The sequence below is a fragment of the Argentina silus genome (genome assembly GCF_951799395.1).
Source record: "Argentina silus genome assembly, chromosome: 22".
NCBI lineage: Eukaryota > Metazoa > Chordata > Actinopteri > Argentiniformes > Argentinidae > Argentina > Argentina silus.
The window spans coordinates 9,216,297-9,242,052 of record NC_139676.1 but is presented as its reverse complement, the minus strand read 5'-3'; the positions used below and the strand labels follow the sequence as shown (position 1 = coordinate 9,242,052).

The following is a 25,756-nucleotide window of genomic DNA, read 5'->3' as shown; positions in this document are numbered from 1 at the left end:
GTCGCCTTCACCCTCAACAGGACCGTGGCTCTGGGGACGGTCGACCAGGAGATGAACTCTGCCTTGTACGGTAAGTAAACCATGCTGTTTTCATTTTCATGTAAACTTTATTAATCCGGAAAAGTTTAATTCAGATGAAATCTCTTTTCAATTGAGACATCACTGGGGCTCTGGTATACCTCATCACTTAATGTTAACATTGAATTAGTCGTCTGAATATGAATTAATGGAATTTTCGATGTTTTGATTCAATTGACAGTTGGTCTTCTTCACTTGTTCAATCTCTTCCCCAGAGTTCAAGGTCTTCAACATCATCATAACATCCCTGGCATTGTGTATTCTGACTTTCACAGGCCTATTCTGCAGTATCTCCTGCCACAACCGCAGGAGGTACGTACACTGTCATAAAGCATTACTACCACACTTGCTACACTCTACATAATCCGAATACTGTCCACAAAAGAGCAATTACACAGTAATATGGCCACTATTATTGTAAACTTTTCCCCCCCCAGGCAATCAAAGAGGGCCCATGTGTATGAGAGCGCCGTGGATCGAGAGGAACCGGTCAACCCTGTGGACTTCAGAGGAGTGAAGAGGTCCACCAGCTTCAAAAACCCTCTCGCCTTCTTCAGGAAACAGGACGCGTCCAAGGACAACTCCAGGATCTACTACATCTATAGTAACCCCCTGCCCATAGGGCTGGAGGAAGATGAGAACAGCGCTCCCTCCCTCCCTGTATCGGAGGAGCAAGACGCATGTACAACTGCACTGACGCTACAGGACTACGCCAAGGACCCGAATAGTGGCATCATCCTGGACCCGCCTAACTTTTACATGCAGCTCTAGAACAAGGTGGAACGTTCCACTTCATGGGATAGGGGGGGAGGGGGGTTGTTGTTGTTTTTCAATATCCGAAACAACATTGCCTAAGTGGATCAAACAAGCTTATTTGTTTCCCACACGTGATTTTTATTGAATTGTCATAAAACAGTTGATGGTGTGCTTTACAAAAGAAGCGTAGAGTGAAACACAGAGTTAATGAGAGGTTCTCAGAGGGAAAACAGAAAAGATTATCACTGCTGAGCGCTCAAATTGATCGTACTCCTGTGCAAACCATTTCATTAAATTAAGAGTCAGTCAAAGAATACTCTTCAGGCGATTGGCTGGGTTTCCCTCATCATCCAAGCCAGGGCCTCCTTGCGACCCTGCCTCTCCAGTTCTGCTCCAACCGTCTCCCGGCACTGCCTGTGGTAATCGTTCAACCAATCACGCTGCAGGGAAGAGAGCGGTGTGTCAGAGTGCTAATGGCAGAAGTACTGGTGAGTTCATGACAAATCGGAAACTCAGAACCTCAGAGTTAAAATTAACTCAGTTATTTGTGTAGAGTTTCCTACTGGTTGATTCCGATACTCTGTCAGTGGGAAACTCCAGCATCATCTGAGTACAACAAGTTTCCAAGTCAAACATTTCAGAGTTTCCTTTTCCGACATGTCATGAATACAGCATATGATGATTGTGTGAAAGGACAACTGTGCTCATTTAGATATTCACGTGTACATCTTTTTCTTCACATGATAGATTCTATAAGAAACTCAAATGTTTGTTTTCTTCAGCTATTGTATATTTACAAGACAACATAACTTGTATACTGTAAGTACATCTATTAAAAAAAACTTTATTTTTCAATAGCAATAAACAGATGATACTTCCTAAAGATACTGTGTATTCATTGTGTATTAATTAAAATCACAGGAATGAAGGACAACTCTAACCTCTTTCTGAGTGAGCAGGTCTGTGTTCATCATCTTGACCTGGATGGGGACCAGTGTGAGAGCCTCGAACGTCAGGCTGCCTCTGTTCCGGTAGTTATACTGGGGAGACACACCAGGACAAAATATCAATACTGGACCACACACTAAAACATCTCCTTTACTCTAAGGTGTTATTCTACACGTAGGTGTCTTTACTTGGACTGAGGACAAGTGTTAGGACCACACATTAATACCGTACCAAACAATAATACTCAATAATACTAATACTAATTCTTAACTCTAGTCAAATGTTGTTTTACACTTAGGTATTTGTACTTACACCAGAGACAACAGTTAAGACCACATATTAATATTGCACCAAACATTAAACCTCATTCTTAACTCTAGTCAAAATGTTGTTTCACACTTAGGTATATGTACTTATACTGGAGACAAACAGAGCTTGTGTAAACAGCAGTATTGTTATTATTCTACTACAGCCATATGCTCTATCATTTAATACTGTGTCAGTGACTCACCTTGGGCTTGGCCGGAACCACGAGGACAACATTCTCAATTCTAATGCCGAAGGATCCATCTTCATAGTAGCCAGGTTCTGAGGAAACACATGAGACATTCCACATGAATTGAAAGTTCAAAATGACCGGGAAAGTTCAAAATGAAGGGAGTCAATCAATAATGGAGAGAGTGTGTGTGTGTGTGTGTGTGTGTGTGTGTGTGTGTGTGTGTGTTTGAGAGAGAGGGACACAAGAGAAGAGAGAATGAAAGAAAGATTGTTCAAAAGAAAGAAGTGAGAAAATAAATAAATAAATAAGTAATGCGTGTGTGTACCATCACTGACGATCATGCCGGCCTCCAAGGGCTCGTCAGCGAAGGTCTTGTAGCTGATGCCACAGGGCCCCTCGTGGACATTGAGGAAGCAGCCTACCCCGTGGCCAGTACCATGGAGGTAATCCAGCCCAGACTCCCACAGGGGCGCGCGGGCAAAAGAGTCCAGCAGGTGGCCTGAGGACAAAGGGACACAACAGGGAGGAGGAGCGGGGGTTAGAGTTTCTCATAGACAGAGCTGTATACGGTCAAAATACATAGATGAAATGCTTTCAAATACTTGAAAAGGTGCGCTTGATTTCGTTTCCTTGGTACAATGGAACGATGAACTAGTCCCAAAACTACCAACTCTGAGCTAAATCAAGCACAGAGTAGGCAGAGTTGGAAGTATTTCATACATGGATTTGATCACAGATCCGCATACAGTACAATACAAAACACTGCACATGAAAGATCCTATCATAGAGACTTTAACATCACATTTCAACAAATATTAAAACTGTGTTGCGAGCGTGCTAACGGTGACACCCACTGGGTACTGTTGTACCTTTGGTTCCGTTTGGGAAAATGGCGGCACTGACAGCTATGTGTCCCTTCAGAACATAGGTGAAGCATTCCTGAGGACAGACATAGAGACAAGACATGAGTTAATGAGATGGGACATTGAAATGGGACTTTCCAAAGGGCCTTATTACGCAATACTGGATGCTACATCCGGTACATAATAGTTATTATTCTTATTAGCCCAGACACCATAATAATACGTAAGAACTTGAGTGACTGGTTATTTCCCTGTACCTTCTCGTAAGCAGAGGGTGTTCCAAAGTGCATGGTGCGGGTGACATCTGTTGTTCCATCACTACAAAAGGAAACAATAAAAAATATAAATCATAATAACAATAAAAAAAAATAAAAAAAATAAATAAAAAAAAACATGTTGTGCAGTATTCTCTTGCTACTTCATCCTACAGCACGTGAGCGTTATAGGCCTCTGTGGCGTGGTCGAGGTGTCTGCTCAACTTACGTGAACTGGGCTCCAGAGTCGAGGAGGTAGACTTCGTTTAGAGAGAGAGTTCTGTTGGTTTCAGGGAGGGGTCTACAGGAACGAGAGACAAAAATACCAAGTCAACAACACCAACAATATCAACAACAGCCATCCACTTGGTTAATCTAGAAGAAGCATTAGACAAATCGGTGTTAACCACACTAAAATACATATATCTAAAAATACAACATATCTAAAAATACATATATTCAGTAAACAAGCCTTACCTGTAATGTATGATGGCTCCGTTTGGTCCCACACTGGAAATGGATGGGAAGCTCAGGCCGACAAAGTCTTTCTGTTGACTACAAATACATACATACACATTCATATTAGCACATTGGGACTGAATATGGAAGCTAAATTTCCCTGTATTACTAATCTCGTTCCCTGAAGTGTCAGGTAAGCAAAATTAAGATGAGTGTATTTCTCGGGGTGCTCACTGTATGATGTAGCATGATGATAATCACTCCACTGGATTGAGATATAAGTCTACAATATTCTCACACACATTACTATCATCTAGTCTTGGAACTCAAAATGAAGTCCCTCACTTGGCTACGAATCCAGGAACATGGGCTAAATGTGGACAGAAACTTGTTCTATTAAAAGCTGTTTGTTAGGAAAAATAAACACCCCACCTGCGGAATTCTTCTGCCTTATCTGCCGCAGAGATCTCTGTCACCGTGCCTTTTGGAATCTATAACAAATAACGTCACGTTACGCTACTGTCACGCAGCCCAATAGTTTGTTCCCAGAAATGACTGTACTTCAGATAATTGGCTTCCTTTTGAAAGTAATGTGTGGTGTGGGCAAATGATTGAATGATATTGTACAGTATTGCCTTTTTGGGAAAACCCTTTAAGGAACCCTTTTGGGTTCCACATATTTTTATTTATAGATATTTATTTGAGTTTTGGAGACATGTGGTTACATAAAAAATAAAAAAACAGGGTAATTCCGAATCTCCACAGTTCTTCTTTTTTCCATGTTCAGTGGGCATTGTTAGGAGTAGTCCTTGTGCATAGAGTTGTATGGTTTGTTAAACTTTACCATCAAGTATGTTTGAAAGCGAAAAATCCAGTCCCAGCAGCATTCTGTTACAGTGAAATTGCCCTTATTGATCTATATTTTTATTATATTATTTATTATAATATTATTATCTATATTTTATTTTTATTTATCTATATAACATATCATACTATATTTTATATTTTCATCATTGCCGGAAAATACCTCCTTTTCCAGCCAAGCGAAAAGCTCACACAGAGCAACAGCGTCCTTGATCTGTAGGGGGTAAGATAACATGTCATAATGATTGAATGTGATTTCATCATGACAAGTCTACAATCAGATCAAGTACATTTAGGGTTGCTACCCCAGACCTGGATTAAGCATAATCTTAGACTAAAAAAACATTTTCAATAAAAAAAATAAAAAAAACACGTCATTTAGTCCAGGGCTAGATTATTAATCTGTGTCTGGGAAACCACCCCTTAGAGCTCACGGTTCAAAGGTCACCTACATGGGCCATTTTCATCCCTTGAATCTCGGTGGTGTTCTTGACAGCTTTGGCGAGGCAGAGGGGAGTGTAGGGGATAGGGGACCGGTGGGCCTGGACAAAAGCAATAGATAGATCAAACAACGAGACACACCAAAATCATTATGCACTCACAGTACAGTACATATTTAATTGATTGAGTCTCGTGTAGAAAAGGTCCTTAGTGGCAAATATGCTAGAAGTGTTAGTCCAACAACGCCATACCATTGCCAGTCAAGTGAACAATCCAAACAGTTATGCACATCCCACACATGACCCCGAATATTTTACTTGGTACTGCATGTAATATGGATTACTCTATTCACCACCACATTGGGTGCAATACAAAATGTGTCATTTAGCATTCGCTCCAATTCCAGCGGGAATCAAACCCACAATCTGAGCCTTTCTAGTGTCAATCTCTACCAACTGATCCACAAGTGTGTAGGGTTGTAGGGGTTGATTTGGGACTGGGTGTGTGTCTGTCTCTCCCTCTCTCACCTTGGGGATGATTTGTGTGAGGGCGCAGCTGGCCTTGTCACTGATCCAGACCTTCTCCTTGGGCCCCAGAGCAGCGCATATTGCCTGCAGCTCTGTGTAGACCGCCTCGTAGGGCGCCGTCTGGATGTTCAGCTCTGGCTTGCTGGGGGCGTCCAGCTGGAGATGCTCCCTGACCCCAGGCGCCGCCAGACGCTTCACATCCACAAACAGCCTAAGGGACATCAACCAGGGGTCAGGGGTCAGGTATAGACTGTGATGTGTGTTCAAGGGTTCATCTTAGTTTACAGTACGAGGGACGTGTTTAGTAGGCACGGAATGGGAGGATTTGTTTTGAAAACGAGGACAATAGCGTGCCACTGACATGCATGCCACTGTGTTCTAGAAGGAAGTGGCATGCATATTGCATTCCTTTCTGGAACACTCTAAATTATCTTGTCTTATGTCTCTTATTATGTCTTATGTCTCATAAAAGAAAGAGCATTGTGATGAAGCCAAACAAGTAAAATGTGATAGGGAAACTGTCAAACTGTCAGACAACATTTTACCTTATTGTGCTCATGCCCACAATGGCGTACACAAAGAACACTGGGTTGTACTCGATGTCTGAGCCTCGGAGGTTGAACAGCCCTGGAAAGAACAAAGTTCAAACACAAATTCAGTTTGAATGTATTTCAATGTGTTCAAATTAGTATTTAGACTGGTCCAGAACTTTCTAACAGCAACTGCTAAATTTGCTATATTTTCTGCTATATTGCCCAAATAAATAAGCTAGTACTGTGTGTTCTACCTATCATTAGTCTTCCATTGCCGGCTATCCTCCTCACCATCTGGAGGACGCCCATACAAATCTACTTATTAAGGCCCCTCTTGTCCAAGTGTGACCGGACAGTAATCAAAACACAGACTGTCCTAATTAAACACAAACACTCTGGCCGCCCAATCAACTGGGAGAGCTCATTAAGGCAGGCTAACGAGGTGCTCAGGCAGGCATCTTGGGGGCCACCCCTGCAGCAGACAGGGTCCTTGGATCGTGATTCGGTGGCCACTCACAGGGTTATGTAACCCTGGAGACAGATGATTGGCTGTACCGGCTGTCTCTCTTTGTTAGATGTGATATCATTGGCTACATCATAGGACATGGACCCTGGTCTTGGAGGGCTATTGGGTGTGCAGGCTTGTGTTCTAGCCTGCCTCTAACACAGGGGTTCCCAAAGTTATTTCTCTCACGACCCCAAATTGACATCAATAATTTCCTGTGACCCCGACAACTTGATTGGGGGCTATGACGTCCATGTGTATTCTAATCGCCTAAAAGATGCTCTTATTGGTTGGATTCAAACCCCAAAAAACTGCAAATTAGGCGACAGGTGCAATACACAGACATTGTTTGTCTTCATACACAATAAAACATGTTTGTGTCTTCTTTATCAAATCATAGTTTGATTTACTCAGGGGACCTCACATCAAATTCAGGTGATAAACTGCTCATCAAGACCTTGGACTACACTGTACTACCTCTTCTCAGAATCTGAATCAAGCATAGACTGCTACCATGCTCATAAGGTATTGTTAGGGATGGGTTAGATGATTTGTTCATTCGTCAATCGCTAGCACCCAAACCGATTTTAAAATAGGTCATCGATTAATCGAAAACAAACATTTCAGTGGCACAACTGAAGAAAGCCACTTGTCTATGAGATTATGGGTGTGATTTGTCTCATTTTACCCAGCGGAAGTAGACCCTCCTCTATCCTTCACTCACTGTCACTATCAAATCACTCCTAGCGGCTTGGTCAAGCATGAGTTCTACAGTCATAATAAAAACAACTTTGAAATGACGCACCACAGTGCGAGGTCAATTCATCTATTCATCTGTTCTGGCAGCCATCAATTAATCGATTACCAAAAACTTGCAGTCGGACCCATCCCTAGGTATTGTGCATGTTACTATGAATGGGAAACTTGTCTCTGTATTGTGTAGTATTCATATCGCTCTATAAGAAATCTTACATGCAGTCTCGTCCAGCGCCGTGGCAACAAACCAGCTGATTTTCCTCTCCGCCATCTTGGATCTAAGAGCTGTTACCTTGTCCTGCCAGGTCATACCTATAAAAGTGGGGGAAATGTATTTCATTACCTAAAGAAGACATTTTGGTTCATTACATACTCTATATACTTTCTCACTTCACTCCTGTGACCCTTCACATTATATTTTATTATCATATTATTGTTTTGCCATTCCACCTCATCTTCTAAGAATCGTACAAAGTGCTGGTATCAAGACATCTCCAATTCACTATTCATACTATTATCTTTGGTAAAAAAAACAACAACAACAACTAATATTCAACACTACTTCATATCTATATAAATCTTCACTAAATGGATCATCTGTTGTCAGTGTAAATGACATGGAGTGGTGTGGGTTGGTTCTGACCGGTGCACCCCAGGGTGATGAGCTGTGTGGTGGGTCTGGAGAGGGCGGTCCACCCAGATGAGACATCAATCTATTAATTGAGTGTAAATGACTAGGTGTGGTGTGGTATGGTGTGGAGAGAGAGAGAGGGAGAGGGGGGGGGTTCTGACCGGTGTACCCCAAACCCAGGGTGATCAGCTGTGTACTGGGTCTGGCGGGGCGGTCCACCCAGATGGCATCTATCAGGTTGTCCTGCACTGCCACCAGAGAGTGACCCGCGCTGGTCAGGGCCTTGGTCATGTTCTTCCACTGGTCTTGAAGACACACACACACACACACACACACACACACACACACACACACACACACACACACACACACACACACACACACACACACACACACACACACACACACACACACACACACACACACACACACACACACACACACACACACACACACACACACACACACACACACACACACACACACACACACACACACACACACCCTTATGAGCCTAGACAATGACTTGAATATGGTGTAGCATCATTTCTGTGTATTACTGTCTGTATTTAGTGCACTTCCACTTTGAGATGAGTGATTAAACTGCTGAGCACCAATGTCATGACCAGGTCATCACCAGGCACCAGGTCATCACCAGGCACCAGGTCATGACTAGTCTCTTCACGTTGAATAAGTATGTGTCATGTGCATGACATGTCTTCATGACTTCTATTACAACGGAGGTCCTGTTAAAACCCCTCTGCTGACGCCCATCCTCCGATTTCTACCTCCATCAGCCTCCCCTGCTCTAGTGTGCTTTACTCTAGTGCTACTGACCAGCAGCGATGATCCAGGGGTCCACTCCTACTTTAGAGTTCTCAGGCAGAACGCTGATCAGCCAGTCCTCCTGAGTGGGGGTCTCCTTCAGCCCTGGTGGAGGGACAGACACAGAATAAACCAACATCCCCCATGATAGAAAACATATTATTCATGATACAAAACATATTATTCACACAGTCTGATCAGAAAAAGTACTATGTTCATGAAGCAAAATTACATTGAATTTATAGGGTATGGTTTCACCTAGATTAAGCCGAAATTCTAGACTAAAAATAATCTTCGACGGAGAGTCTCCATTGATATTAGATTTAGTCTGGGACTTGACTTAATCTGTGCATGGACATTTGCCCCATACTCTAGCTATTGATATAAAATAACATTTTACAGATTCTAAGATGTACGCCTATGGGTCAATCAGGGGAGGCTGGCGGGAGGTAGAAATCGGAGGACGGGCTCATCGTAGTGCATGGAATGGAATGACAAATTCCACATTCTATTTCATGCATTACAACGAGCCTCCGATTTCGACCTCCCCCGGCCTCTGCCGAGGTCAATGGATGACCTCAAGCCGATGCCAGATCGTCAGACGAGAACGCAACGAGTGTTGAGTTGTGTTTTACCCATCTTCATGAGGGTCCAATTGTTGTCCATCTGCTGGCTGGCCTGGAGGAAGTAGCGACCGTCTGTCCACATGGCCGCATGCTGCTCTGTCACTATGGCCGTACCTACGGACAGACGGACGGACGGACGGACACAGAGCGCCAACCTAAGGGCCTGGAGGTTTCCCTGAACATGTGACCTGACCAGGGGAAAACTCTGGCCCCTAGCCATATCCATTCATATCTTTCCTGTTATAGGTAGCGCCTTCTCAAGTGCTTCGAAAATAGGATCACATTCATTCTATCATAGCGTGTCCATGTCTACTCAATCTTATAGTACAATGAGATACAAATGTAATTGTCCTGTAATACACTCTCCTGTATCCCAGTAAACATGACAATAAAACTTTGAACTTGAAACTTGTTAAATTCTTGACCTTGATTCACTTCCAAAAAAACATCGTTTTTTTATTGTTTATGGACAGACGGATTGTATAAGTTCACAATTGCAAGACATATGTGTTTCTAACTTCAAAAGCGCTAGAATATTAACGGGAAGTTACATTGAATGGCAAAATGGAGTTATTCAAAAGTGTAGATTTCATCCTGTATGACAACTGGATACTTTAACAATATCTTACGCCTTTGGCAATTCACTGTTGTTATCAAACTCCTTTATAATGAGGGAATTAGAGCCTCAGTCTTGGCAATATCACAGAAATTCTCCCATGCGCGCGTGCGTGCACACACACGCACACACACACAACTATACCTGCAGAGCCATTGAAGCCACAGATGAATTCACGTCTGCAGTCACATGGTGCAATGTATTCACTCTGTGGAGGGTGAAGAAATGGGGGAGGGGTAGAGAGAGAGAGAGAGAGAGAGAGAGAGAGAGAGATCTATCAGCAATCAGCTATGAGTGGTTACCAGCAGTTAGTCATCTTAATTACTCCCCTTGCCCATTCACCCATCACGACTCATGAACAGAGGGATGGAGAGAAGGAGGGATAAAGAGGGAGACAGGGAGGGAGAGGAGAGGAGAGAAACCTCCTTTTCACATTGTACTAGAGGTCAGGCAGGTTACAGATGATTACAGATGAGTCCACTGACACAAACAGTCTGGATTGTGTGTGTGTATGCATGTGTGTGTGTGTTATCTTCAGTATATAGCACCTGGTGGGCGTCTCCTGACGGGACAATGTAAGCCTGTATGGGCTCTGTGATGTACTTCCCGTTCCTCATGGCCTGCCGAAGCTGCCGCAGCAGTTCCACCGTGATCTTTGGAGACATGCCTGTTTCTATGGAGACATATACATATGTAGACACATACTGTACGTCTTAGACGATTGACCAGTACCAGAAACACAGGGGAGCCTGGCAGAGGTAGAAATCGGAGGACGGGCTCATTGTAATGCATGGAATGGAATGAGGAATGCCATCAAACACGTGTTTTTGCGTTGAATAAGTATGAATAAGAACGCATTACAATGAGCCCGTCCTCTGATTTGTCTCCACCAGCCTCCCCTGCAGCAACCCCCAAATGAGCAAGAAAAGCAGTGCAGAATTCAAGTCACTATTCCAATCAATAGGCTAAGCCAGCATATGATAATAATACACTGAAATAGTACACTTAAATATTAATTTAGAGGAAATAATCAGATAGAAATTAACGAAAAGACATTATGATAATTAGGCCTACCTGACTCTAATGAACCCATGTTCTCTTCAAAGGACTGAGATCTGTCTAGTAAGGTGCAGCTCAAAGTGGTAGTCTACCTTTGGATCTTTAACCTTTAAATGGCTCCGTGTACTGATTAAGCAATGGTCTAAGACAGACCCATGGTTAAATATTCACAGATTATGATGCAGTAGTCTATTAAATTACTGCATGTATGCTCTCTTTTGTGCGCCATAATAATTCGACCACCCATTGATTCAACACAAAAGTTGTCCTCTGTTGCTCAATTGGTAGAGCATGGCGCTAACAACGCTTAGGTCTTGGGTTTGATTCCCACTGGGACCATAGTTACTGAAATGTATGCACTCGCTGCAATGTAAGTCGCTTTGGGTAAAAGCGTCAGTTAAATAGCATATATAAAAGCCACCGATTGCAAGACATCTACACAAACATGCCATTTGTGGTTTAATACGTTATAAATGCATGGATCGAGTGAGAGTCCGGCGGATCAAATCAGCCCCTTTCATCTCAGCGTATAAAGTAGCTCCCCAGTGGTGAAACGATACCATCTTGGTGAGGTTTTATAACTCAAGTCACCCAATCACATCAGTAAAGCACCGTTGAGCTCACGGATTGGCTCAATGTGCTGGACCGTGCATGCGATTGTTGTTTACCAGTCAGAGAAAAAAAAACATTCATGAGGTTTCTACATACCTAACTATTAACACTGTAAAGAACTAATAAAGGCATACAGTTCATCCTATTTTTAAGGCTATTAACATGTATGATATTGTACGATCCAAAACGATGCAATTATTGTGTCGTTTGCTATTCTTCACTCAGTAGGTGTGGCAACACCGTTACAAATATGGACTGATCCATGCAAAGTTGTGTTGAGCAATTTTACAATAGCTAGGTTATTACTAGTAAGATATCATACATTCAGGCAATGAGCTAAAACATCGCGTTCAAGTCGAAACATGTTTGGGATCATTCTAGACAACACGAATGGGATGGCGCACGAGAATGTCAGCCTAATTGACAACACAACACCACGCACGATTCCCATTCATTGCTCTTTTTCGCACTGGGCAACCCATTCCGATTTCTAAAGTTTCCTGGCATGCTGTAGGTAGGATATGGCATATTGAATTTGTACATTTACCTTCGAAATGCGATTCTTGCGTTTAAAACACTCTTTATACGGTTGTGCCTTGTGTTAATTTACAAAACAGGACGCTGCCATTTAATCGTTGACGTTTCTGGTCACGTGACACGAGGCTCTTCCAGTGAATGCAGAGAGATGAGCCTCGCCTCCTTTCATTGAAAACACAGTGGATAAGGTAAACATGAACATCTATTCACTGAAGTACTGACATTTTCAGATTGTTTTATGATTGTATGGTTTTATCTTTCAATTAATTGACCAGCAGATATACCCAAATATGATTTATTTTCATGACATATAATTTTTGCCCCACATTTTTACTCAATAAAGACATGAACAAATGACATACAAATTTAGACTTAAGAAATAAACAGAACAAAGAACAAGGCAGCGGCATACATTCATGCATGAGATAATGCATATTTACAACGAGAGATCAATGCAAAATGTACAGCAAATCCCTTCCCATTGAGATTACAATTGCATGCTCTGGTACAAACAACTGCAACAGTCTTACATTTACTTTAATTGTATATCTAAACATTCCCATTTTTTATATATATTACATATCTATATATATATATGTCCATATTGAATACAAAAAAGTAGAATGAAATCAATAATAATTTGTTATTATCATATAAATCAATTTGTTTCCCGTTTTAACGGATTGATTACTTACTTAGTAAGAGAAAAAGAGATGTTATCTCAATGAGACTAACCAGGACAAATGAATGTGAAATAAAATACTAATAAAGGGATTGGCTTCAATAAGGTACGGTTTAGATATAGCCATAGAAGTGATGTTTGTTCCAGTGTTGATTCAGGACAGTAGTCTGTGAACTACTGCTGGGTCAAGAACCAAAGGACGTAGGCTGCAGCGGTGGTGAGCACCATGAAGTATCTTCCCGGCTCCAGCAACAGTCCAGCACTTCCTATAGGAGAAATGTTGAAATGTACATTTTTCATTTAAACCATTCAGGAATATATACCATTTCATTTGTTTGGCACTATTAATTCATACATAGACATGCACATCATGATTATTCAAGAGCAAAGCGGGGTCCATTTTGGTGTGTTTACTATATACCATACAGCATTGTAGGCCTACTTACTTGTGCATTCTTCTGTCTCCCTGAAGATGCCCATTAGGGTGCTGTCTTTGACGGAGTTCAGGCTCTCCATACTCACATCCCCTGAGAGACAGACAATAAAGTAAATAAAATCAGAATTGCTGATTGGTGCACATCTTTATGATCACATTTTGTGATCTTTTACCCCTGTCCTAACATTGAAAATGAATATAGAGCCAATCTCATTCTCCAGGACTATCTGTTGAGCTCTAGTAAATAAGACATTGAGAACAGATTTTATTTGACAATAATGGTTCCAGTTCCACTGTTCCAGTAACTTTGAAATCTCTCCTTTTCCCTTATTCTTTTTGTACAGTAGGATGAGTCCTCTGAATCAGGGGAGGCTGGTGGAGGTAGAAGTCGGAGGATGGGCTCATTGTAATGCATGGAATGGAATGAGGAATGCCATCAAACACGTGTTTTTTGATATTCCTCATTCCATTCCTGATTCCATTCCATGCATTACAATGAGCCCATCCTCTGATTTCTACCTCCCCTGCTCTGCATACACATCAAGGGTTCCCCTGTGCGATACTACTGACAGGTGCTATACTGTGAGGCCATTTGCTATACACTACTCTGTTGTTCCCTATAAGAACAGTGAACTGTTGAGGGACATAGACACTCAACTCCAGAATTGGGTTACTCTGCCATGTTAGGTGGCTTTTCAATGGGCAGAATTGTTCATTGTCCACACAGACACAGGCCTGACTAACAATCTTTGAGAAGAGCTTCACACAAGGGCTGAGAAAAGAACAAAACTCTATGGAAGAGTGAATCAACACCTTTAGGGTAGTTCTGTAACCCAAGCATAGAGACCCAGTAGGACACTCCCAAAAATAATTCAATGGTAATTAGGCTACCCAAAATGTGTAATTGGTCTGGCAAAGGGCCGCTTTTGAATGGAGGTCCCTGTTTTTGAAATCTCTGGCGAAATACAGATGTCCTTGTTATTCATTTACCCTGCTAGTTATTTTCTCTCATTTTCATTCTTCGTCTTTTGGCCTGTCTATCTCCTCTGCAGCCTGCTTATCTTTGTTCAACATACTGTATAGTCCCATCCTCTTGCCTCTATCGTCCTTTACTTGTTTTGTGTAACTCATGTCATTTTCCATTTTCATTCTTCCTCTTTTGACCTGTTTTACCTCCTGCTGTTTTACCTCCACCCAATCTTTTTCCAGTAAATCCTCCCTTCTTATCATTTTCTTGGCTCGTGCCTTGATTTGCGTGACTTTATCATTTGCCATTTTCAGAAGCCACTTCCTTTAAGACCGACATAGATATATAACATATTTCTGTGGTTTCAATCTGAACCTGGTCACAAAGCTATTTCGGAAGTGTGCATTCCAGGCATTACAATGAGCCTTCCTTGAGTTACTGGTACTGGTGAATCATCTAAGATGTATAATTGGCTCAGCCAATAGCCTATTGATCACTATCCCAACAGTTCCCAAACTGGGGGTCGGGACCCCATGTGGGGTCACCTTGTTTCAATTTGGGGACATTGAGAAAATCGAACTAACCTCTTTGATTTGTTAAATAAGACACTATGATGTTCACTATGTGTCCTTTGATATGATTTGCCAGCATGATACTTTGTAATGTAATGTATTATACATATTTTGTAACCTGGGTGCAAGTCTATTTTTCTGTAGGCCAAGACAGTGTGTCGCTGGCTTACAGTATGCAACATAGCCATGATAAATTAGATTAGATTAGATTCAACTTTATTGTCATTGTGCAGAGTACAAGTACAGAGACAACGAAAAGCTTTATGAAATGCAGATTACTACTGTAATGGTCACGATTTTAACTTACCTGATACTAGGAAGTTGACTTGTTGACATGCTCCACTCACTGTGGTGTGTGGCAAGATGGTGACCCTCGATGTGTCCACCTCAAGGACTCTGGCTACTCTGCTCCGGAAGTCATATCTGAAAAGACAACAACAAAGATGTAGTGATGACACTATTTATACGTAAGTAATCAAACAATAGTAGTACATAGCACAGGGATGAAGGCGAAAGTAGAAAGTTGATCACATTGGTGTGACTCATAAAGATTTCCCTGGAGGTTCTTCTACAGTATGACACTTAAAGACATGAGCCAAGGGTGTCGACCAAATTAACAATGAATCATCACTCATCTAAAGATTTGAAGATATGGTTGGATTGTTTGTGGTTCATCTACTTTGCTTCAACTTCCCTTGATCATCATCATTGGCGTTGTTCCACTACTTTTACCCTACATGGGCCAAGTGTGGAGGCTAACATCTTGCTTCCTTGATGGTTTGAATAGTTCCTGAAGCTTTCGATGCTGTCTTGCTGGATCTGTGATAAAATGTTGTTTATGACTCAAAACCATCAGTGTCATTTAGGCATTTCTCACTTTGTGTCTCTTCGACGTTAATTTCATTTTCAACTTAAGAGAGCTTTCTTACGAAATGGGGAACTGTATTCATATTATCGACTTGGTTTTGTAAACATTAAATATTGTAAGAAATTCATTACAATTAATTAACAAGATGACAGCTGTCATGTCTTATGAACGGCCCTCAAGTTCATATCAGGCCATTTATACAGCTGTCTTTGAATGTGAAGTGTGCTAACATTGGCTTAAGTCAGGTTTCATCATTGCCGCTTTGCCAAGTTAACAATCAACCATCACTCATCTAAAGATTTGAAGGTATGGTTGGATTGTTTGTGGTTCATCTACTCTGCTGCAACTTCCCTTGATACATTTCCTTGATCATCATCATTGGCGTTGTTCCACTAATTTTACCCTACATGGGCCAAGTGTGGAGGCTAACATCTTGCTTCCTTGATGGTTTGAATAGTTCCTGAAGCTTTCGATGCTATCTTGCTGCATCTGTGATAAAATGTTGTTTATGACTCAAAACCATCAGTGTCATTTAGGCATTTCTCACTTTGTGTCTCTTCGACGTTAATTTCACTTTCAACTTAAGAGAGCTTTCTCACGAAATGGGGAACTGTATTCATACTATCGACTTGGTTTTGTAAACATTAAATATTGTAAGAAGTTCATTACAATTAATGAACAAGTGTCTTATGAATGGCCCTCAAGTTCATATCAGGCCATTTATACAGCTGTCTTCGAATGTGAAGTGTGCTACCATTGGCTTCAGTCAGGTATCGTCATTGCCGCTTTGCCTGAACTACTGTGTGGATGGAGTCGGCGATCTGTCCTAAGACACCGGGGTGCGATAAGATCGAACAATCTTCCCTGGTGAGTTAGATAGATAGATAGATAGAAACTTTATTTATCCCAGGGGGAAATTCAGGAATATGTGAGGATATGAGAGGAGAGATGAACTCAAGATCAGGTGAATGTTGATGTGAATGTAGTCAGCTCCATATCTAGATAGCAGGGTGTGGTTCGCTAAACTATGCTCACATGATGAGTAACTATTTGCCTCAAGACTCATGTTGGCTCGCAGAGGTAACACTTTGGCTTTAGCTCTAAGGGCTAACACAGTCTTGAGTCCTGCAGATGACGAGGGTTCAATGCCAGGTTGGTCACACCCACCTGTTGAAGGACGCCACGGTTGGGAACCTCTGCTCTGCAGAAGGGGATTCTGGGAGAATGTCTGCACACACCATGGCCCCACTGGCACTCTTGAGAACCAGGGACCTCTGGACAACTATGACACAGCAACATGCAAGAGTCAACACTGAAGTCCATATGGAAATGACTTCACATGACAGAATAAGTTAAGGAAATTAAGTGGTAACAATGGCTACTCTGGTTGTTTGTTGTAAATAAAAATGGTGCAACTGATACAAAAAAAGTAGCATCAACTTTCTCATCAAACTTGACACTATGTTTTGGATTGCAGTTCAAATAACAATGTCAACAAAAAAATAACTTTGTAACTTTGCTTTTAACCCAACACATCTACAGTACGCATATCATTTCTATCTGTTGCCATGTGTGATATGCAGGGAAGGCTGGTGGAGGCAGAAATCAGAGGACGGGCTCATTGTGATGCATGGAACGGAATGAGGAGGGTATCAAACACAATGAGCCTGTCCTTCGATTTCTACGTCCACTAGCCTGCACTGGTGATATGGTATGACACTGTACAGCATGACACAGTATTGGATGTTTGTTACCTGTCATGTCGCCTGCCAGCTGTACGTTGGTCTCTGTATACAGCTGTCTCAGGGTCAGACTGATCAAGCCGAGCCTGGCTGTCAGGTTTCCCACCTCACAGCTCAGAGCGTTGTCACGGGAACAGCTAGGGCTCTGAGAAAAGGGACAGATCACAAGCTGAAACCAAAACCAAACCTACCGTCCTGGTTCTCACTTCTGTTCTGGTGTACCAGTGGGTGGTTTAGTCATATGACTTTGTAACATAGAATCATTTAGGCTTTTCACAGGTCTCAGATCTCAAGCGGTCTTGTGTACTACAGTAACTGGTCAAATAGCGAACATCTACTGTAGTCGTACTATAGTAGTAATACATTTACTAGTTAGTGTTTGTGGCTTTGTAGGGCAGTAACTGGTCAAACATCAAACATTTACAGTAGTACAGTTAGTGCACTTTGGCTTCGGTCAAATAGCGAACATCTACTGTACAGTATTAGTAGTACAGTTACTAGTTAGAGTACTTCGTTTTGTATGGCAGTAACTGTTTATAGAAGTTAACTGGTTTGAAAGATTAGTCACCACATCTCTTAGCCTACTGTACATGTTGCATTACCCACATACACCTGTTAGATTTCAAATACCGGTGCACAGTAAAACATATCTGTACAGATGTATTCAATTCCACAATGTCAGTTGATAAAGTAAGACTATAGTTAAACTACAGAAACCAACATTACAGAAAAAAGAAAAAAAAAAGAATAACATTAAATAAAAAATATTAAATATAGAAAATGAAATTCTCCCAGTCCTCTATAGGATAGAAACACAGAAGTGTGAAAGAGTGTATGGACTCACTGCAGACTCCATGTTGAAAGGGTTAAACGTGCCTCCGACACCGGTGCATTGTGTATCCGAACGGTTCTCCGCAATGAACCAGGAAACCTCTGTGGCCTGGTGGGAATAGACAGTTTGGCACTCTTCTGGGTTTGTTTTATCAATGACATGAACAGCAACAGTAAGATATCAGATTTAAAGTTGATAAACAAACAACATAACACTATAATCCAGTTCCACTTCCAGTAAGAGATGGCCTTCCAGTAAGAGATTAACAGGTACATGCTTACGTCTAGTCTCTGCAAGTTTCCGTTTCGGACGTCTACCTCCAGAGTGATGTCACTGTAGCTACCATCAGGAAATGTCTGCTGGGACTGAAGCCAGGTTAGGCAGTTAGTTGGACAGTTCAGTTGTTGGACAAGTGAATCAATTTGGCTTTACAAGTTGCCGCCTCACGCTTTGGCATGGTTTTACCGGACACAGATTAAGCCTTCTCCTGGCCTAGAAAGCATCCTCAAGGAGAGTCTTTAGATGACTGTAGTCCCGAATTTGGCTTAATCTGTGTCTGGGAAAACTGCAAAATAATATCTTATCTAATGTAAGATGGACTGTAGTACACAAGTCAATGACCATAATACTAATAATAACTCCTTTATCTGATCATAGGGATGAGTGCCTTGGTCCTCCTTTGCTTTTTCCTAAGACTTTGATATGGGCTCTAATTCATAGTTAGTCTAATTCATAGTTAGTCTAATTCATAGTTAGTCTAATTCATAGTTAGTCTAATTCATAGTTAGTCTAATTCATAGTTACTCTAATACAAGCAGTGATAGATATTATCCACCGATCATGGTTTTAATACTGCTCTATATGAAGCTCCTGGTGGGACCTGACACATACAGCTGTTCCCTGAAGGGTTTGGGCTAGGGGGTGGGGGTCTCTGGGGAAGGGGGGGGGGGGGGGTCTCTGGGTGGGGGGGTGGGGGGGGTCTCTAGGGTCCATGGGGACTGATGCGAGACTAATGCTACAGTACATGCCTCCAATAGGCTCCTCCTTTACCTCCCTCTGCCCCTCCCTCCCTCTTTCCCTCTCTCTACAACAGCTCTAATGAATTCACTGTCTGGTGCAGCAGAGATACAGTGTCATGTTTTTGTGGCAGGTTCCATGATGATTCGCTTACTTCCTCTCTCCACCTGCATTTGTATGGAGTTGGATGGTGAATCTCATCCCACTAGTATTGTACTTGTATCTCTGGATATAGTTTTGCTGTTCAACTGTTGACATTTTGTATGAATTATTTGTAATGTATTGTAATGTGAGGATGCATTTTTTTTTCTCTCTTGTGCTTCTGATGGTTGTGAAGTCAATATAAAGTGCTGTCATACACTCACCGAGCACATAATTAAGAACACCTGTACACCTTCTCATGGTGGAGGTGGTAGAACACCTGTACACCTTCTCATGGTGGAGGTGGTAGAACACCTGTACACCTTCTCATGGTGAAGGTGGTAGAACACCTGTACACCTTCTCATGATGGAGGTGGTGTAATGGTGTGGGAAATGTTTTCTTGGCACACTTTGGGCCGTTAATACCAATCAATCATCGCTTGAATGCCACAGCCTATTTGAGTATTGTTGCTGACCATGTGCATCCCTTCATGCCCACAGTTTACCCATCTTCTAATGGCTACTTCCAGCATGATAATGCACCATGTCACAAAGCAAAAGTCGTCTCAAACTGGTTTCATGAACATGACAATGAATTCAGTGTTCTTCAGTGGCCTTCCAGATGACCATCATGGACCATCTCAAAGGAATGTTTCCAACATCTTGTAGAATCAATGCCACGAAGAATTGAGGCTCTTTTGAGAGCAAAGGGAGGCCCTACTCAGTATTAGTGCGTGTATTGCAGGCTTACCGTGTATGAATAGTTTGGATAGAACAAAGGAGGCTGTTCAGTGCAGGTGTGAGCCTTACCAGAGTCACCGTCCCTTGGACTGTACTGTTGAACACGGCCTTGGCGATAACCCAATGTCCATCTGATGCATTCACTGCTGAGATGTCAGTACACTGCATCCTACATTAAGCACACGCACGCACACGCACACACACACACACACACACACACACACACACACACACACACACACACACACACACACACACACACACACACACACACACACACACACACAGTATTAGAAACCACATGCAGAGACTGGTGTTTCAGACATCCCATGCCTTTGTAGTCGTCCTGGTTTAGCTGGTCGAGCATCTTGTGGTGCCAAGGCACCATTGTTCAGGGTAGTGATATGATCTTTGTGCCCACAACAGTTATTCAGCTCCAGTAGTTTGATTTAAATTTGGAAATGATTCTGTGTGAGCTGAACGATCTGTAGAGGAATGTTAGGGTGTAGCATTTAAAGTTCAGAAAGTCCCTGCAGTATCTCAAAATAATTAAGTGTCTGTTTTTTTGTTCACAAATACTGTAGGAAGGTACTGTAAATATGATATGACACAAAGAGGAAGTGGATATGTCAGAAATGAGTAACCCACCACCTGTTTTTCAATGGGTTCTCATGCCTAATTTATACAAAAAGGAGAACACCAAATTTGTACACACACACACACACACACACACACACACACACACACACACACACACACACACACACACACACACACACACACACACACACTCACAACACACACTCACAACACAAACGGCTGTCATCTCACCTAGACCCATTAGGGTAGTGAAGAACCAGCGATCTTCCCACAATACTGTCTGGTCCAGTTAGAGGCAAATTCCCATCTGTGTACTGAGCCTGTAGTTGGCTCAGATCGGTCAACATCCCGAACTTCCCACTGATGTCCCCAACCTCGTACTGGTCCACGGTCCCGGTCCCAGGGGCTGGAGAGGTGGACACATTGAAGGAGAAGGGGTTGAAGTGGCCCATGATGTTGCTGTTGGAGCAGGGCTCTCCAGTGCTGCTGATGGGTAGGATGTGGACGTGGTAACCCCCAGACATGGAGTTGAGGCCAGTCAGGGACACCGCCACCTTGGTGGGTCCCTGGGGAAACATCTGGGAGAACTTCACCTGCCCACGGGTGGCTCCAGGACCCAACCAGGAGCCTGTGGTCACCGCTGGGGCACGGACCTCTGTGAGGTTAGCGCAGGCTATCCTTGGGCCCCCCTGGTTCTCCCTGTGGATGACGATGGAGCGGCCAATCAAAGAACCCGATCCGGACAGCCAGGAAGTGGTGTCGGTGAAGAAGAGCTTCCCCTCCACCCCGCCCACTCTGGTCCCTAGGTCGAGGGTGCTGTGCTTGTTGGAGAGGTCGCCGACCTCACAGGAGAAGGGGCTGGATGGACGGCAGTGGAGGGCGTAGCTGCTGTCACTAGCGTTGATGTTGAAGGGGTTCCAGTGGCCCCCTGTGGTGCCACAGCGGCCCACGTCATCATCTCGCTCCGAGCTGATAGGGCAAGTGTGGATGTGCCAGTTGTGGGTGCGGGTGGCATTCATCGACGGTCTGCCATAGGCCAGATCTATAAACAGGGACACATCGGAGAGAGGGTTGCTCGTCAGCTGGGTGAACTGGACGGTTCCCACCACAGGGCTCTGGAACCTAGCCCTGGCTACGATCACCTCTCCTGGGTAGCCGATGCTGGCGCAGGCGAACCTCGCCCCACCCATCTGATGGATGACCACCGAGCGACCCACGATGCTGTTCTGACCAAACAGAGGCAGGTTGAAGTCTGTGAACACCGCCTCCACCGCATCCTTGCCCCTCAGTGACATATGCCTGGTGCCGAGGTCACCGGCTTCATAGCGATCGTGTGTCGACCCGGGCCCCTGGGGGTACGCGGGGTCCTCACTGTCCAGTTCAAATGGGTTCCAGTGTCCGCCAGCGTTGTCATTTGCACACAGGCTTTGCGGCGGCGACCTAATCAAAGGCAGAGGAAACTGGTGGATGTGATAGTGTCCCACCAGACTCCTCAGATTTGTCAGGTTCACCCTCAGCTCTGTGACGTCGAACGGGGAGGCTTGGCGGAAGCTGAAGTATCCCATGATTCCTCTCATGTTCATGAGTGCGCTTACTGTCTTCTTTTCCATCACTCTGATCTCCGCGCAGATGTAGCTCGACCCCAGTTTGAGGAGAACGTAACGGGTGGCCGGGGTAATGGTTGTGAGGTCCAGACGAGACTTTGCGGGCTGCGTAGGTGTCCCCACCTTCAGTTCTCCAAGGGGTGTCAGCGGGGGTACTTGGCTAGCCAGGAGCGTCTCACAGTTACTAGCCAAGTTCTGGGATGTAAACACACTGATGTTGGATGCTGTAGCAGCGACCTGACCAATAGTGGCCAGGTCTGAGAGGACCCTAATTTGGGTCTCTCCCATGTTTTGCCTGATGTAAATGTTGCCGGCAACAGAGCTGGAAAACCTGACCTGCCAGGTCATGACCTCTTGACCTTGCCTTACGACAGTGCAAGCTTTGGTGGCATTACACGTCTCCAAGGTCAGAGAGAGGTCATCTAGGTTTGACCTCTGCTCAAATAGACTGGACACATTGGTCGTGTTGTTGGACGTGGAGTCAATGGTGAACATGAAGACGCTCTCTCCTATATTTGTCTCCAGGCACGGCTGGGCAAAATGGCCGAACATCACTGGGAACACACTCAGGGTGACGTTGAGTGGGCCACAGGTTCCAGCGCCGGTGAGGTTCGCAGTGGCTGTCCGTGCGACTGAGTCAAACTGTACCCACCCTGTGACTCCAGCCATATTTAGGTTAGCCTGAAACTGTACACAGGAAGTGGAACCTGAAACACATACCAACAGAGGAAAGGGGGCAGGTGTAAGTGTGTGAAGTACTTCAGGTTGTTTGGTTTTTTGGCACATGATAAAACTGAAACTGACATATGATCTTGATAGACAAATGTTCTGTCTGCACGCATGCTTTCTCTCCAGGACCTTTCTCAATTAATATTCCCTCAAGTCTGAGCATCACCAGGACAATGGCACAACTAAAGTTGTTTTTCTAAAGGTATGCAGGGGATTTCCCCCACTTTAGTATATAATACATTATACATTAACAACACCAAAATAAAGTGATGATAGAATAATAGAATAAAATAAAATAAAATAAAATAAAATAGACATCTGAAACAATATATATAGTAAGAACAGTCCGGTATATTTTAACATCCCCCAGCCTGACTCTGATCACCCTGATCAAGCCAGCCGGAGGAGGAGTCTTATTGCAGCAGGCAGAAAAGATCTCCTATAGCGCTCCTTAGTGCACCGGGCTTGTAGTCGTCTGTTGCTAAAGGAGCTTCTCTGCTCGACCACAGTGTCATGTCGGGGATGGGAGGGATTGTCCATGATGGCCAGGAGTTTGGTCCTCATCCTCCTATTGGCCACCTCCTCCACAGTGTCCAGGGTGACACCGAGGACAGAACCAGCTTTCCTAATAAGCTTGCTCAGCCTCTTGGTGTCACCCTCCTTGATGCTGCCCCCCCAGCATACCACCGCGTACAGCACTGCGCTGGCCACCACTGACTGATAGAACACATTCAGCAGAGTCCTGCAATAAACCACTGGTTCAGCTCGTTGGCCTTGTCCAGATCTCCAGCCACTTGGGGGTCGTTAGCCTGCTTGTAGCCGGTGGTTAGTCAACAACCAATATCATGGCAAGGTACAGTATATGATAAAGAATAACTGCAGCAGAATATTACCAATGCGACACAATTACAATATACACGTATATTATCGATATAAGTATCGTAAAATAACAGATAGATAATAGCAGTCAATATTTACCACAAAATCACTTTTACTCATTCATTGTTCAATTCAGCTATGATAAATGCAATGACTAAAAATGCTGTTATGAATGTGTGCACTAAACCTCTGAAGCAAGATATCTGAAGCAAGCAAAGAGAACATATGTGAATCCTAACCAGTTCACCAGCATACCCGATGTGAACATACCAGACTCCAACTATCTGATCTACAGCAAGATGCTGACACACATTCTGAATAATACTCGCCTCACGTTACCTCCTGAATGAAAGTATACAACAACCTACTCAGCCATAGACGATGCTGGCTCCAAATACGGCCAAAGTGAGCCAATATGTTTATAAATGATGTATTAAATTCCATATCTCTGCGTCTAATGGGTGATAACATTGTCGCTCACCACAAGTAATTGTATCAATTAACCAGGAGATGCCAGTATCAGGTGTCAGTCATACTTTACCTGCCACGGGCTCGGCGGTCTGAATCAGAGGCTGAACATATGTGTCGTTACGACTATAAAGAGAACTATGTAAATACACTCCACAGGTATGTTTTAATACTGTGGGCATCCATATAAATTTATTCTATTTATTCTGCTATAATGCTACTGTTACTCATATACTGCTATACTGCACTGCTATATTATACTGCACTACTACTGATCATATATTGCACTACCTGTAAATACTGTTCATTGCACTTTCTGCTATTTTGCACTTCTGGTTAGACGCTAACTGCATTTCGTTGTCTCTGTACTTGTACTCTGCACAATGACAATAAAGTTGAATCTAATCTAATCTAATCTAATAAAGAGGTAAAACTATGTCAAAACAGCATATAACCTTTTTTGAAAGAAAGAAAGAAAGAAACATCTCCTCTGATCACAATCATCTTAATCTCTTTCTTGCAGCATACTATGTTTCAGGGTTATCTTTCCATCTCTGCAGCATAGTATTTGAGTTATGATCAGTTTACAGACCATTGTGGTTTATTCCACGATAGTTGAGGCTTTTACAAAAACGGTCAAATATGAGAAATCTAAACAAGTGCAATTGTTAAAAGTAGATGTCAGAGAAAGTCAGCAATCCCTTTCCCCGCTAAATTATGGAATTTACACAATGTACATTTATTGTCAAGGTTACCCCACCTTGTCACACACCCTTGTCACATACCTTCTAAGACACACAACTTCAAATCAAAGCATTGCAAATACTCACCTAGCAGAGCAAACAGCAGGAGAACTGTAGACAGGCACATGTTGACAGGTGTGTGTACGATGTGTTCAAGACACAGAGAACATAAAAACAGTGTTCCCGAACAATAAAATGAAATCTAAATGTGCGTGTGAAATCAAAATCAACGAAAGTGCATAGAAAACAAAGTATGAAATGAAAACGTGTCTATGTATCAGAGAGGTCCAGAGAGTGTGTGTGTATGTGTGTGTGTGTGTGTGTGTGTGTGTGTGTGTGTGTGTGT

The 25,756-nt window shown here is 43.1% G+C and overlaps 2 protein-coding genes across 3 annotated transcripts; both read right to left on the bottom strand.

The window, feature by feature from the left end:
• Nucleotides 1–957: 957 nt before the first annotated feature.
• xpnpep1 (X-prolyl aminopeptidase (aminopeptidase P) 1, soluble) lies at nt 958–12,490 on the bottom strand. Of its 2 annotated transcripts, none has more exons than XM_083693618.1 (20): nt 12,400–12,490; nt 10,730–10,854; nt 10,326–10,389; nt 9,575–9,679; nt 8,952–9,044; nt 8,276–8,419; nt 7,700–7,795; nt 6,235–6,316; nt 5,690–5,900; nt 5,174–5,263; nt 4,885–4,935; nt 4,290–4,348; nt 3,876–3,953; nt 3,628–3,699; nt 3,402–3,462; nt 3,151–3,220; nt 2,607–2,780; nt 2,294–2,370; nt 1,776–1,874; nt 958–1,274 (listed from the first exon to the last, which is right to left on the bottom strand). In XM_083693618.1, the coding sequence occupies exons 2-20, from the start codon at nt 10,844–10,846 to the stop codon at nt 1,155–1,157; spliced, it is 1,863 nt and encodes a 620-aa protein (XP_083549744.1). In that variant the 5' UTR covers nt 10,847–10,854; nt 12,400–12,490; the 3' UTR covers nt 958–1,154. The 2 variants fall into 2 exon arrangements, with proteins under 2 accessions (XP_083549744.1, XP_083549743.1); XM_083693617.1 differs by lacking the exon at nt 12,400–12,490 and adding an exon at nt 11,256–11,362 and having other exon boundaries at nt 10,730–10,848.
• Nucleotides 12,491–12,670: 180 nt separating this feature from the next.
• Nucleotides 12,671–25,756, bottom strand: cusr (Copper-only SOD repeat protein). The gene is made up of 10 exons (XM_083694120.1): nt 25,498–25,756; nt 21,219–23,298; nt 20,457–20,556; nt 18,770–18,853; nt 18,501–18,596; nt 17,669–17,801; nt 17,082–17,196; nt 15,354–15,469; nt 13,518–13,598; nt 12,671–13,337 (listed from the first exon to the last, which is right to left on the bottom strand). The coding sequence occupies exons 1-10, from the start codon at nt 25,535–25,537 to the stop codon at nt 13,246–13,248; spliced, it is 2,937 nt and encodes a 978-aa protein (XP_083550246.1). The 5' UTR covers nt 25,538–25,756; the 3' UTR covers nt 12,671–13,245.